The sequence below is a fragment of the Acomys minous genome (assembly GCF_964271855.1).
Source record: "Acomys minous genome assembly, chromosome: 16".
Taxonomy (NCBI): Eukaryota; Metazoa; Chordata; class Mammalia; order Rodentia; family Muridae; genus Acomys; species Acomys minous.
Genome location: NC_140498.1, coordinates 12,285,143 through 12,297,875, shown reverse-complemented (window position 1 = coordinate 12,297,875; position 12,733 = coordinate 12,285,143). Strand labels below are relative to the sequence as shown.

At 49.7% G+C, this 12,733-nt stretch overlaps 2 protein-coding genes and 1 pseudogene across 6 annotated transcripts in view; 2 read left to right on the top strand and 1 right to left on the bottom strand.

Moving 5' to 3' along the window:
• Positions 1–2,216, bottom strand: part of LOC311586719 (synaptosomal-associated protein 47-like) — a 34,860-nt gene extending 32,644 nt beyond the window's left edge. For both annotated transcript variants that reach the window (XM_084762849.1, XM_084762850.1), the window contains exon 1: positions 2,090–2,216. The gene's annotated coding sequence lies outside the window, so the exon portion shown is untranslated. The remainder of the gene's footprint in view (positions 1–2,089) is intronic.
• A 30-nt stretch (positions 2,217–2,246) lies between these two features.
• LOC311586718 (2-oxoglutarate and iron-dependent oxygenase JMJD4) lies at positions 2,247–7,104 on the top strand. 3 transcript variants are annotated; one of them, XM_084762847.1, is made up of 6 exons: positions 2,247–2,685; positions 2,848–3,013; positions 4,723–4,857; positions 5,064–5,295; positions 6,032–6,178; positions 6,400–7,104. In XM_084762847.1, exons 1-6 carry the CDS (start codon positions 2,421–2,423, stop codon positions 6,697–6,699), a joined length of 1,245 nt encoding a protein of 414 aa, XP_084618973.1. In that variant the 5' UTR covers positions 2,247–2,420; the 3' UTR covers positions 6,700–7,104. The 3 variants fall into 3 exon arrangements, with proteins under 3 accessions (XP_084618973.1, XP_084618972.1, XP_084618974.1); XM_084762846.1 differs by having other exon boundaries at positions 2,248–2,685; positions 5,028–5,295; XM_084762848.1 differs by lacking the exon at positions 6,032–6,178 and having other exon boundaries at positions 2,248–2,685; positions 5,028–5,295.
• Positions 7,105–7,241: 137 nt separating this feature from the next.
• Positions 7,242–12,187, top strand: LOC311586721 (glutamine synthetase-like; annotated as a pseudogene). The gene has a single exon. The product of its transcript is annotated as a glutamine synthetase-like (transcript).
• Positions 12,188–12,733: the final 546 nt, after the last annotated feature.

The window sequence follows — 12,733 nt, the reverse complement described above, 5'->3', positions numbered from 1 at the left end:
GACCGTCCTCTGTTTCCACCTCATCTCCTCCACAGTGCCAACTCCAGTCTTTCCTGTTTGCTTCTGGGGCGGCTCTGCCCAGGATGCGCAGTTTCCATAGGTCTGTGTGTGGCTGAAGATCTGCATCACCTCACTTCCCAGTTGGGGAACTCCATGGACACACACCTTGTTTCGGGCCTCTCCCCAGGCCTCATATATCTGACACTCTTACTAACACCCAGAGGCCAGCCATCATGTGAAGATGAGAGAGTTAAGCACTAATTGAAACAGGGCACAGGAGATCATGTTCCGGTGAGTGTCTCAGGGGCAGGGCTGTCCCAGCGATCTTGACAGCATATGTCCCTGCTGACCCTGACCCGTTTCTCAGGGACACCAAGTAAAGAAGAAATAGCTGTGAGGAGGTTGGGACTGAGAGGAAAAGTGGGCGGTATGCTTAAGATATAAAGTAAATTAATAAATAAATAGTAAGAGAAGCAATCGCTGTTGGGTTTCATACTCTTATGGAATGACAAACTACCTCTATTCTCACATCAAAGCACAGAATTCTGGGACCCTAAAAAGTCCTCTGCAGTGCACAGCAGAAGGACATCTTTTAATCCACCAGTCTGATAATGTCAGCCTTAAGATCACCTCTCATCCCAAGGTTGGGGTTCAATCTCCCAAGATGTCCCTACTTCAGTGCAGATGCAAGCCCAGGTTGTGTCACCCCTCTTTCTGATGACCAGCAACTATAAATCAGGGTCCCAGACATCTTTCTGGACTTGGGTTTCCCCTAGAAGCTCATATTACTCAGAGAAACACCAACTTATGTTTACTATTTTATTATAAATGACATTGCATGGGGTATAGAAAGACTCAGCCAATGCTCTCCCTAGGCACCGACTCCAGGATCCCCTGATGAGTCTTCTAGGGATACTGCAGACATTCCATCTGTGGGCGTGACTGATTAGACACTAGCCATTGATCACCCACTCAACCTTCAGTCTAGAAGCTGAGGGCTGGGCTGATAGTCCCTACCCTGTGGTCCTGATTATGCCTTTCAGCGACCAGCTCCACCTGGAATTAACCCTAGTGGTGTTGAATGGCTCTGGACTCATTAGAATGGAAAATGGCACTTACCAGCCCAAACAGTCAAAGATTTTTAAGAATACATGCCAGGAAGATTAAAGATTTAAAACCTTGTTCCAAATATAGCATACTGTCCAGGTAGGAAAAGAACCCAAGGGAGAAGGAGGAGGCAACAGGAATAAAATGTTAACACCTAGTACACCTGGGCAAACAGGCGCAATCTCAGATTTAGTGATTAACTGTACATGGAATTTTGGATCAGTTGAGGTTTTATTGTTGTTGTAACTTGTCTTCTTTTCTTTTTTCAACAAGTCTTGCTTTGTGGTTCATGTTTGCCTGTAACCTCCGCTCTTTCTGCCTCATCATCCCCAACGCTGAAATTACAGGTGTGCACCATGAGTCCAGGTGTGAGTAAGGGACTGTCTCCACTTAAATTTCTCCATGAGCTGTCATCTCTGTGACCTAGCCTCAACCGAGTTCCATGCTTTGATCACAAGAGTCACACAGTGAGGTCCACAAAGGGCAAGTTAGATCAAACAACCCTCCTCCTGTTTCTACCCCGCCCCTCCTCGCAATGCATCCTTTTTTTTTTTTTTTTTTTTTTTTTTTTTTTTTTGGCTTTTCGAGACAGTGTCTCTCTCTTAGCCTTGGCTGTCCTGGACTCGCTTTGTAAAGCAGGCTGGCCTTCTGCCCCTGCCTCTCCAGTGCTGGAATTAAAGGCGTGCGCCACCACACCCGGCTTCTAACTCACACTTTCTATATGAGCTTCAGAATATTCCGAAACTCACTTTGCTCCCTTTTATTTTGCCCCGTGATATTTCTAGGCAAACACCATAATCCTTGGAAAAGTTCCTCCTCAATTTATCCCGGAGACTCCGGAATCTCACCACTTCCCGCGGACCCTTATCCCCCACCATCCCTCAGAACCCTGTCATCCTTTGAGGTTTCGGACTCATGTCCACCTCCTCATTCCGGGTCGGTGTGGAGTACTGTCTAACAGCGCGTTAGCACTTCCGCTCACCTGAGGCAAGAGGAGCGCGCAGAAGACGCACTGGCACGCGCCACTGGACCACCAAACACTGACGCCAGAAGCCGGAAAGCCTGTCCGACTTTGAGAGAGCGCCTCTGCGCCTGCTCAGAAGGGCGGGCACACAGGGCGCATGCGCATATCCTGGGAGCTCAAAGGCTTGCGTTCCTGCTGGAATGTCGCTCCTTTGGGTTTATGGTTCCGGGCTCCCTCACCGTGGTTTCTGCTCCGAACTGGTTTTAGGGGATTTCTCGTCCTCCACTCCACCCCATTTGGAGTGGAGTGAGAAGCGGGACTTGACGTCCGGGGTCAGGTTCCCCGGTGCATGGATCGGAAGACGCGCACCTTTGCGGAGCAGCATTACCGGGACCTCGGAGGCCGAGTTCCTGGCGTTGGTGGGCCCGCTCCCTGCAGTGTGCCCTTCATTCAGGCGCCGGCTGCCTTCTCCTACGCCGACTTCGTGAAGGGCTTCCTGCTGCCGAACCTGCCCTGCGTGTTTTCCAGCTCCTTCACCGAGGACTGGGGCAGCCGGCGGCGCTGGGTGACATCGGAGGGAAAGCCTGACTTCGACTACCTGCTGCAGAAGTATGGTAGGAGGGCGCAGACAGGAGGCTTAAACCCCGGGCTGGGAGGGCGGCCAGGGCCGGACAGACGGGTGGCATCTGGATAATTCGTCGAGAGGGTGGTCGGGGCCCAAGAGGGGCAACTACACATAAGACCCTGCCACTTCTGTGTTTAACTTCTCGGTGCAGGCGATGTCGTTGTACCGGTTGCTAACTGTGGAGTGCGGGAATACAATTCAAACCCCAAGGAGCACATGCCCTTCCGTGACTATGTCAGTTACTGGAAAGAGTACAACAGTGGAGGCTGCTCTTCTCCGCGGGGCTGCCTCTACCTCAAGGACTGGCACCTGTGCAGGTAATGGGGCAGGCAGGTGTATGGCTTTGGGGTTCTCCCTCTCTTCCTCTCCTACTCCCCCCCTCTCTCTGCATTTCCCATCTCTCTGTCTCCCACTGCATGTCGACTTCACTGACCCCTCTCCTGTGAGGTGGGTGAACCCACCTAAGAGCTGCCCCCCAATAAATCTGAATTCATTCTCTAGTTCGGCTTGAATTGGCTCATGTAGTTGGTCAGAAAATACTTGTAAATTTGAATTTTGTTTTCCCAGGGTAGCTATATGTGATCTGTCTTCTGTCTCAGTGATGAACAGCGTCATGAAGCCATTAACCCCCATCCAACCCATGGATCTACTGACATGATCACACCTGTACAGTGTGCTCTGCTGGTGTGCTAAGATAGGGTGGTCATGCACTTGGGCACACTGCTGCTCTTTTCTTTTTGGAACTGGGACTGCTAAGGCCTTGAACATTCAAATACGTGCTGTTCATAGTTTTAAAAATGTGTATTTTCAACTTGGACATGTCCGTACATAAGCCCATCATAAGCAGGCAACCTCCTACATCTCAGGGGTTTTGGCTGCACTTACCACCTGGCTGACATGGTGCTCACCCTAGGTGTGTGAGTTTCCTCTGCCTGGTCTGCTTTCCCAACACAGACGGTTGTATTTACACCCCCAGCAGAAGGCACAGTGTAACACTGTGTGAGCCGTGAACAGCTGAATTCCTGTATCGCTTGGGTGCAAAATAAGGCCCAGTAGAGTGGGATGGGATTCAGGCCCCTGTGGTTCCCACAACTGAGCAGGTGCAAGAGCTCCACCAGCCTCCAGCCACGCTGCCTTACTCCTGCCTTGGGCCTGGAGCTGACTTAAGCAGGACTTAAGCTGGGTGAAGTGTGACCAGACAGTGGTCCTGGTTTTGGACATGGCAGAAACAGACTGACGGGCCCACTCTGTTGTGTGTCATAGTTTGGAATTGTAGGTACACATTTCTTTGGTCTTTTTTGTTTGTTTGTTTTGTTCTTTTTATGTTGGTGTGAGTAGTCCCCAAATATTACACTGGCACATTTATGCTAGGAAATTATTCATTTGAAACCCAGTGTTTGACTGTACTTTTCTCTGGAATACCCTGGAACCCAAAAGGGCAGAATGTGTGGAGTGGCATAATCAGGAGGTCACAGGGGGAGCAAAGCCTGAGCAGAGTCTCCATGGCAGGGGGTCCTCATGTTTTGGGAGCTGCAGATAATTTGTTGCTATCTCTGTCTCTTGTTGGGAGTTATGGACACATGAATCTAGAAGTTTTTCCAGCATGATGTTGATTGAGTTCTGCCTTCCCTGAGGCGGGTATTAGTATGATCCAGTATTTGGGGGCCCATTGATGGGTTTTAGGGCTCTCACACCTGGTGCTGCAGCCTGGAGTTGCCAGGCACCTTTAGACTCTCTCGTGTTAGTGAAGAAAAGCAGGAGGCGCGTGCTTATGAACTGGCATGCTGTTAACCAGGTGTCAGAGGCCCAGTACCACTGCCTGAGTGGAGTAGTTATGCAGGATGCCCCCGAGTCATCTTCAGCATTCTGTTCGAGCAATTTGAGGTTCAGCTCAGGTCCTCTAATCTGCAGCTGTCAAGAAGCCCACAACGTTTGGGTGATCTTCGGCGGCCACATTAAATGTGGGTGGGTCCGCTGGGGTGGGGCCCGGGGTGGGTTAGTGCTGTAGTTCCTGTGCTTTCCTCAGAGACTCCTTGGGGGATGACTTGGAAGACATATTCACGCTGCCAGTGTACTTCTCATCAGACTGGCTGAATGAGTTCTGGGACGTCCTCAATGTGGATGACTACCGCTTTGTCTATGCGGGCCCCAGAGGCACCTGGTAATGACCGAAGGGACTTGGGCACCTGGTGAAGGGGAGGTGGGAGGTGTGACCCTCTGGGGCATTGCCTAAAGTCATATTCAAACAAACAAACAAACAAGCAAGCAAAACAAAAAACCTAGGGACCGTGCAGCATTCCACAGGACACAAACCAAAAGCCTTCGCTGTAGGTCTCCGTTCCATGCAGACATCTTCCGCTCCTATAGCTGGTCAGTCAACATCTGTGGGAGGAAGAAATGGTTGTTCTTCCCGCCAGGGCACGAGGAAGCCCTTCGGGACTGCCATGGTGGCCTGCCCTATGACGTGACTTCCCCCGAGCTGCTGGACACCCGCCTGTATCCCAGGATCCAACAGGACAGCCTACCCCTTGAAGTCATACAGGAGGCTGGTGAGATGGTGTTTGTGCCCAGCGGGTGGCACCATCAAGTGTACAACCTGGTAAGGCAGTGCACAGGACCCTCCTCTGCCAGGCTCCCTCCCTCTCCGTTGCCTCCCTTCCCATTCCAGCTGCCTCTAGAAAGAGGCAATAAAATTCTCCTGCAAAGGCTAGGATAGGGTGGGAGAGCTGCAAAGGAGCCTACTGAGAACTTATCCCCTTGCCCTATTCTGACCTGCTTCCTGCCATGGGCCTGTGAGGTTCTAGCTCTCATCCAATGTGCTAGGCCATCACAACGTGGGATCCACATTTCCTGGCTACAGTGGCTGAGTGTCTGCTTTCTGCCTTTGCCCACTATGTCATTGCTGTGATAAAATATTCTGGTGAAGAGCGATTTAGGGGAAAAAGGATTTACTCCATCCAGTTTACAGCCTATCACAGGGGAAGTGAAGGCAGGCACTTGGAATGTCAAACCATATCCCACCCACAGTAAAGAACAGAGAAAGAATGTGTACACATTTACTTTCTTACTGCTTGGCTCAGTTTCCCTACTCTTACACAGTTCAGTTCCCTCCGCCTAGGGATTGGTGCTACCCCATGAGCTGGGTCTTCTTCCCTCATCAATTAAAACAGTCTCGCCACAGGCCAATCCAGTGTAGACAATTCCTCAGGTCATTCTAGATGGTGTCCCGCTGCCAGAGCTCTCACTCCCACCTGTGGGCATGGCATGGGATTTGATTTGCTCACCCAAGGGGAGGCCTGCTACTGCCTCAGCTTGGCTTGTCTTCTGCCCTCCAGGATGACACCATATCTATCAACCACAACTGGGTCAATGGCTACAACCTGGCAAACATGTGGCACTTCCTGCAGCAAGAGCTCCAGGCAGTGCAACATGAGGTTGGACAGTGGAAAGACACCATGCCTGACTGGCACCAGCACTGCCAGGTGGGAAGCAGCTGGCTCACGCTGAGTCAGCTTTAAGTCCAGTACAGGTGCCAGGGCCAGGCTTCAGGACTCAGGCCCTCCTGACCGCTGTCCTGGCTCGGTACCGTTGTCTCTGGGTCAGTCTCAGCCCCTGACCCGCGGGTGTGTGGGAGGGAGCATGTACACAGAGCAGACTGAGTGGATGTGCCCCAGGCCTTACCTGCCCTTTCCTCTTGGCCCAGGTCATCATGAAGTCCTGCACCGGGATCAATTTTGAAGAGTTTTACCATTTCCTCAAGGTCGTCGCTGAGAAGAGGTTCCTGGTCCTGAGGCAAGGATTGAAGGAGGGGACATGGGACAGCACAAGCCTAGGACTGGGCCTACAGCAGGCCGCGTTTGATGTTGGCCGCCTTGCAGATGTGCTGGCCTCTGTGGTTGCACATCCTGACTTTCAGAGGGTGGACACCAGTGCATTCTCACCACAGCCCAAGGAGCTGCTACAGCAACTTGAGGATGCTGTGGCTGCTGCCGAGGCCCTTTAGTAGCTGCAGATCAAGATGAAGAAAGGTAGCAGAGGGCAGCCTCTTGCCCCGGGAAATGCAGGATGCCCTCCCCTCAGGCCTAGGATGTGCCTCCAGCCTGTAGGCACAACTCAGCAGGGTGGGCAGACATAGTCTTGGCCATCCTGTTCTGTTTCCCAGTATCTAGGCTCTGAATCCTGAGGATGGTCCAGCCAAAATGGTGGCTAGAGGGATGTTCATCTTTCTGGCATATAGCAAGCCTGCCAAGAACTTGAATTGAGTGATCATGAAACCAGGTTTCCTTGGACCATTCCTGTCTCTCCTAGTGTTTCTAGGACTCCTGAGTGATGGACATCTGATCTGCTTACCTTGGAGGTGTCCCTGTGTGACCTGGGACATAAATATATATGTACATTTGCAGTCGCACTCCAAGCCTCTCTGTCTTCTACTTTTGTCCTGGGAGCTCCAGACTCCAACTATACTAGAAGGAGTGAACCAGGGACTTCCTAAGCTGTGTGCTGTTCCCCTGTGGCTGGAAACACGGTGCTCAGTGCCTAAAAAGCCAGGCACTGGTCCAGGATGGAGATGGCTGCTGCAGGTTGAGGGCCAAGTCGCCTTCTTCCCCACAGCCTTCCTTCAAGGCCCGGCCTCCTATGCTAGCCCATCTGCGGCCTGAGAGGGCATAGTGCCAGACGCAAAGCAGAAGTGCAGGGAGCCCTGCAGAAAAGACAGGTGTATGCAGTCTCCTGCAGGCCCTGGCTAATCAGTGCCTCCTCTGCTGTGCTCACTGCCCCTCAATATGCTCTGAGTCTGAGATGGCGACAAGCCATTGCGTAATGGCCTGTGTGAGTCCACACGATCCCCTGCACTTCTAGGGCCAGCATGGCACCGTGTTCTCTGTGCTGTTTTTAGTTGCAGATGAGGGCACGGGTGTGCAGCCTGTGTGAGAGCCAGCTGCTTACTCTGGTCCCCGGGATAGACCACCAGGATGAGGCACAGCTGTAAATACCACTGGACTTGTAGACATCCTTACAGAAAGATTTGCCTAAACCTGCAGCCTTCATGGTCTGAGGTGAGGACTCAGGAAGAAAGAAATTATAAACAGAATTGGCCACAGCCTTCGTAGGGTTTTTATGCAGGGCCTGGTGCCAGTGACACACCCTGTCACCCATAAGAAATCCCTCTGGGTAAGGCCTGGAAATGTTTCCAGAGGAGCCACTTGAGGCTTAGAGCGCTGACACTTTCAAGACACAACTGGTGGTGATCTGCAGAGTGGCACTAATGCTAATTTACCCTGTGAGCTGCAGGTTCTACACAGGCTAGGTAAGTGTTAAGAACTTGGGTTGGGGCAGAGACACCTATCTTTCTGCCCTGCTTGCCACAAGTAGCAGGTCTGCTGTTGGTTGGGGCTCCTGGGGAGTTGTTGGAGCTCAGTGGCCAGGAGGAAAGCTCTTGGTGTTAGACGTAGAATCAACGGAAAGCAAAGTATTTATTTATGAATACCTTCAAGCCATTTGCCAGCTACATAGTGATAGCACCTCCTATTTGAGAGTCTATACCAGCATCATCCCAAGGAGCCCTCAAACATGGCCAAGCAGATAAGCTTGCCCAGGCTCCTCTGAGCTCCTGGCCAGGGGTGTAGTATCTGGGGCCCTGGTTTATCTATGTGGAGACATTTCACTCAGGTGGCCGAGCAACTTAATGTACCTCCCTTACCCCAGACAAGATTCAGAAAAATTAACATCCTGGGCTGTGTGTGACAAACATTAGCTGCAATAGTCCTGTGACCATCATAATTAGAAAAAAACAATAGAGTCCCCAGTCAGATTAACAAAACAACAGAGGGCCCATGCTAACAGGCTCTGCAGGAAAAAGTGCTTGCTGTGCAAATCTGTTCACAAGCTTGAACCCTGGAATCCATGTGAAAGTGGAGGAACTTCTCCAGGCTGCTTGAGTACCTCACAGACTGCCAAAACCCTACCTTGTACCAGGCCTGCCACGGTTTGAGGCAGCTGGCTTTCCAGCCTTGGGTTAGTGCTGCTCTTGTTGCTAATCCTTGTAACCAAAAATTAGTGTTTCTTGATATCTTATATCATCTCTTTATTTTATCTTTTCAACTTCCTGTTTCCTGAGCTGCCATGGGCACAGCCTTAGTTTACTGACACATATGTGCCCATTGTGACACTTCTGTTCGCATCAAGTAGCATCTTTTGAAAGATGATTTGGATTGACAGTTAAATATCCTCCACCTAGTTATCCCAACACTTGTAAAGCATTTATGAAAGGAAAGCATCCTAATCTGAGCCCAAGAAAGGCCTCAACTCTGCGTTGAAGGAATCCTCGCACCTCATTCTCCCCCATGGCAGGACAATCGCCACATGGCACAACGCTTAGCTAAGCCTGCAACTAGATAACAGATATTTGTAGAACTCAAGTGTAGATAAACACCCCAGTCATGTGAGGGTAAAATAATAAATCAAGACAGACATTGGAACATACACCTAAGGGTATATATGTGTAATGATATAAATGTGTATGTAAAAAATAAAAAATAAATAAAATACACTTAAGGGGGCTGGAGAGATGGCTCAGAGATTAAGAGCACTGACTGATCTTCCAGAGGTCCTGAGTTCCATTCTCAGCAAACACAAGGTGACTCACAACCATCTATAATGAGATGTGGTGTGCAGGCATACATGTAGGCAGAGCACTGTATACGTAGTAAATACATCTTTTTAAAACTTATTTTAGATTTTATTATTTTATGTGTTCGTGTGTTTTGCCTTCATGTGTGTCTGTGCACCATACATGCTGGTGCTGGAGGAGGTGGTGAGCCTCCTTGTGGGTGTTGGGATTGAAACTGGGTCCAGTACAAGTTCTCTTAACTGCTGAGCCAACTCTCCAGCTGCTGTAAATAAATCTTTTTTAAATATACACCTGAGAGTACTGAAAATGAAGAGACAATATAGGAACCGTTAGTAAGGCGGCTGCAGCAGTACCTAGGGGAAAACGATAAGCTGGCAGTACTTCAGAAAGAACAGGTCTTCAATCAGTAAACAAGAAAGAGAATCTACACAGTAAGGAAGAAGTAACCAGCAGGAATCTTTGAAATAAAAGGCAATAGAGAATAGCAGTAAAGCCGAAGGTTGGTTTATAAAAACCCAATAAGCTGTTAACACTGGCTCACATCTGTAACCCCAGCACTTGGAAAGGAGCAGAATACTAGCACAAGTTAGGCTCCATAAGCCTATATCAAGGAAAATGTGCTGAGTTATTGTAGTGAAAGTCCATGGGCTGTGTCTGTAACAATCAGCTTAGAACTGGGTCACTTGGCTCTTCCCCTCTTCCCCCCCCCCCCAGGTATTTGTTTATTTGTTTTTCGAGATTTTTTTTCTGTGTATCATTGCCTCAGTACCAGCCACATTCCAGGTGTCGTAAACCCCTCCTTCCCGGGGCTGCCCCATGGAAAGTGCGCCTCTCAGACCTCTCAGTCTTCAAAACACCACTAAAGGAAGGGAGGAAGGAAGGGTATGAGAGAAAAGGAAAAAAAGAGCCACCACAATCCTTTTTGGTTTGGGCTTTTTGTTCGATTGATTAATTGGTTTGGTTTTTTGAGATAGGGCTTCTCAGTGTAGCCCTGGCCATCCTGGAGCTCAGAGATCAGCCTTCCTCTGCCTCCTGAGAACTGAGGTTAAAGGCATGTGCCACCACTGCTTGGCTCTTTCTGGTTTTTAATTTTTTTTTAACCCAGAAAAGATTCTTCATTTAAAAATATATATTAAAAGGTTTATTTATTTATTTCATGGATGGCGATGCTTTGTCTGCATGTGTGTGCGCGCACACTTCACTTTTATCAGCTTTTCTTTTCTGAATCTAATAACAAGGAAAACTGTAGGACTATAATTATCTAGAGCATCAAGAGTGGGAGTAGAGGGGAGCTTCTGAACACCTACCTCACCAGTCTCCTCCCGTCACGCCCCTCTTGCTGCCTGTTCACACACCCATCATCCTGCGGGCCACCGCACAGAGCACCTTCCACCATGGCCACCCCAGCAGGTTCCCACTGAACAAAGGCATCAAGCAAATGTACATGTCCCTGCCTCAGGGTGAGAAAGTCCAACCCATGTATATCTGGGTTGATGAAACAGGAGAAGGACTGCCCTGCAAGACCCGCCCCCTCGACTGTGCGCCCAAGTGTGTAGAAGAGTTTATCTGAGTGGGATTTTGACGTCTCTAGACCTTTCAGTCTGAAGGTTCCAACAGTGACATGTATCTCAGCCCTGTTGCCATGTTTTGGGGCCCCTTCAGCAAGGAACCCAACAAGGTGGTGGTCTGTGAAGTTTTCAGGTATAACCGGAAGCCTGCAGAGACCAATTTAAGGCACAGCTGTGAGTGGGTAATGGGCATGGTGCGCAACCAGCACCCCTGGTTCGGAATGAAACAGGAATATACTCTCATGGGAACAGATGGCCTTCCAGTGGCCGCCCTGGGCCCCAAGGCTCACTACCCGGCTTGCTTGTACGCAGGAGTCAGGATCACAGGGACAAATACTGAGGTCATGCCTGCCCAGTGGGAATGCCAAATAGGACCCTGTGAAGGAATCCGCGTGGGAGAGCATCTCTGGGCGGCCCGTTTTGTGTGTGAGAAGACTTGGGGGTGACAGCAACCACTAACCTCAAGCCCATTCCTGGGAGCTGGAATGGTGCAGGCTGCCATACCAACTTTTTAGCACCAAGGCCATGCGGGAGGAGAACGATCTCAAGTATATTGAAGGAGTCAAGTATACTGACAAACTAAGCAAGCGGCACCAGAACCACATTCGCGCCTACGACCCCAAGGGGGCCTGGGCAATGCCCTCCGTCTGACTGATTCCACAAAACCTCCAACTCCAATGGCTTTTCTGCTGGCGTTGCCAACTGCAGTGCTGGCATCCTTATTCCTCGGACTGTCAGCAGGAGAAGAGGGTTAATTTGAAGACTCCCGCCCTTCTGCCAATGGTGACCCCTTTGCGGTGACAGAAGCCATCGTCTGTACGTGTCTTCTCAAAGAGACCAGCGACAAGCCCTTCCAGTACAAAAACTAAGTAGACTAGACTTCTAGTGATCATGAGCCCTTCCTACTTCACCCACTGCACCCTTCCCTCTCCCGGTTGTACCCCGCGTAACTCAAAGGATGGAATATCAAGGTCTTTTTACTCCTCATGCCCAGTTAATCTTGCTTTTTTTTTTTTGTTTTGTTTTGTTTTGTTTTTCGAGACAGGGTCTCTCTGTGTAGCCTTGGCTGTCCTATACTCACTTTGTAGACCAGGCTGGCCTCGAACTCACAGCGATCCACCTGCCTCTGCCTCCCGAGTGCTGGGATTAAAGGCGTGCGCCACCACGCCCGGCTAACCTTGCTTTTTTTTTTTTTTTTTTTTTGGTTTTTCGAGACAGGGTCTCTCTGTTTAGCCTTGGCTGTCCTAGACTCACTTTGTAGACCAGGCTGGCTTTGAACTCACAGCGATCCGCCTGCCTCTGCCTCCCAAGTGCTGGGATTAAAGGCCTGCGCCACCACCGCCGGCCCTTTTTTTTCTTTTTTTATTAGTTTATTCTTGTTACATCTCAATGGTTATCCCATCCCTTGTATCCTCCCATTCTTCCCTCCCTCCCATTTTCCCCTTATTCCCCTCCCCTATGACTGTTCCTGAGGGGGATTACCTCCCCCTGCATATGCTCTTAATCTTGCTTTTATTGGTCAGAGTAGAGGGGTCACCCAACCCTTTGTTTTTTATTTTGCGTTGTTGTTGTTTTCTTATCTAGTGTTCTAGGGAAGGCGGGTAGGGGAAGGTAACACACCACTTCATCTCATCAGGAATGCACGTCCAGTAGGCATAGCTGTCACAAAGCGGGTGCATTGTGAGGCAGAGGACTTCTTTCTTCAGGAGAGTTGAAAGGACATGTCCAACTGCTCAGATTGACATTTCCCCCATTGGTAGAGAGCTGTTATTTCTTTTATTTTTATTTTTATTTTTAATTTTATTAATTTATTCAGATTACAACTCAGTTGTTATCCCATC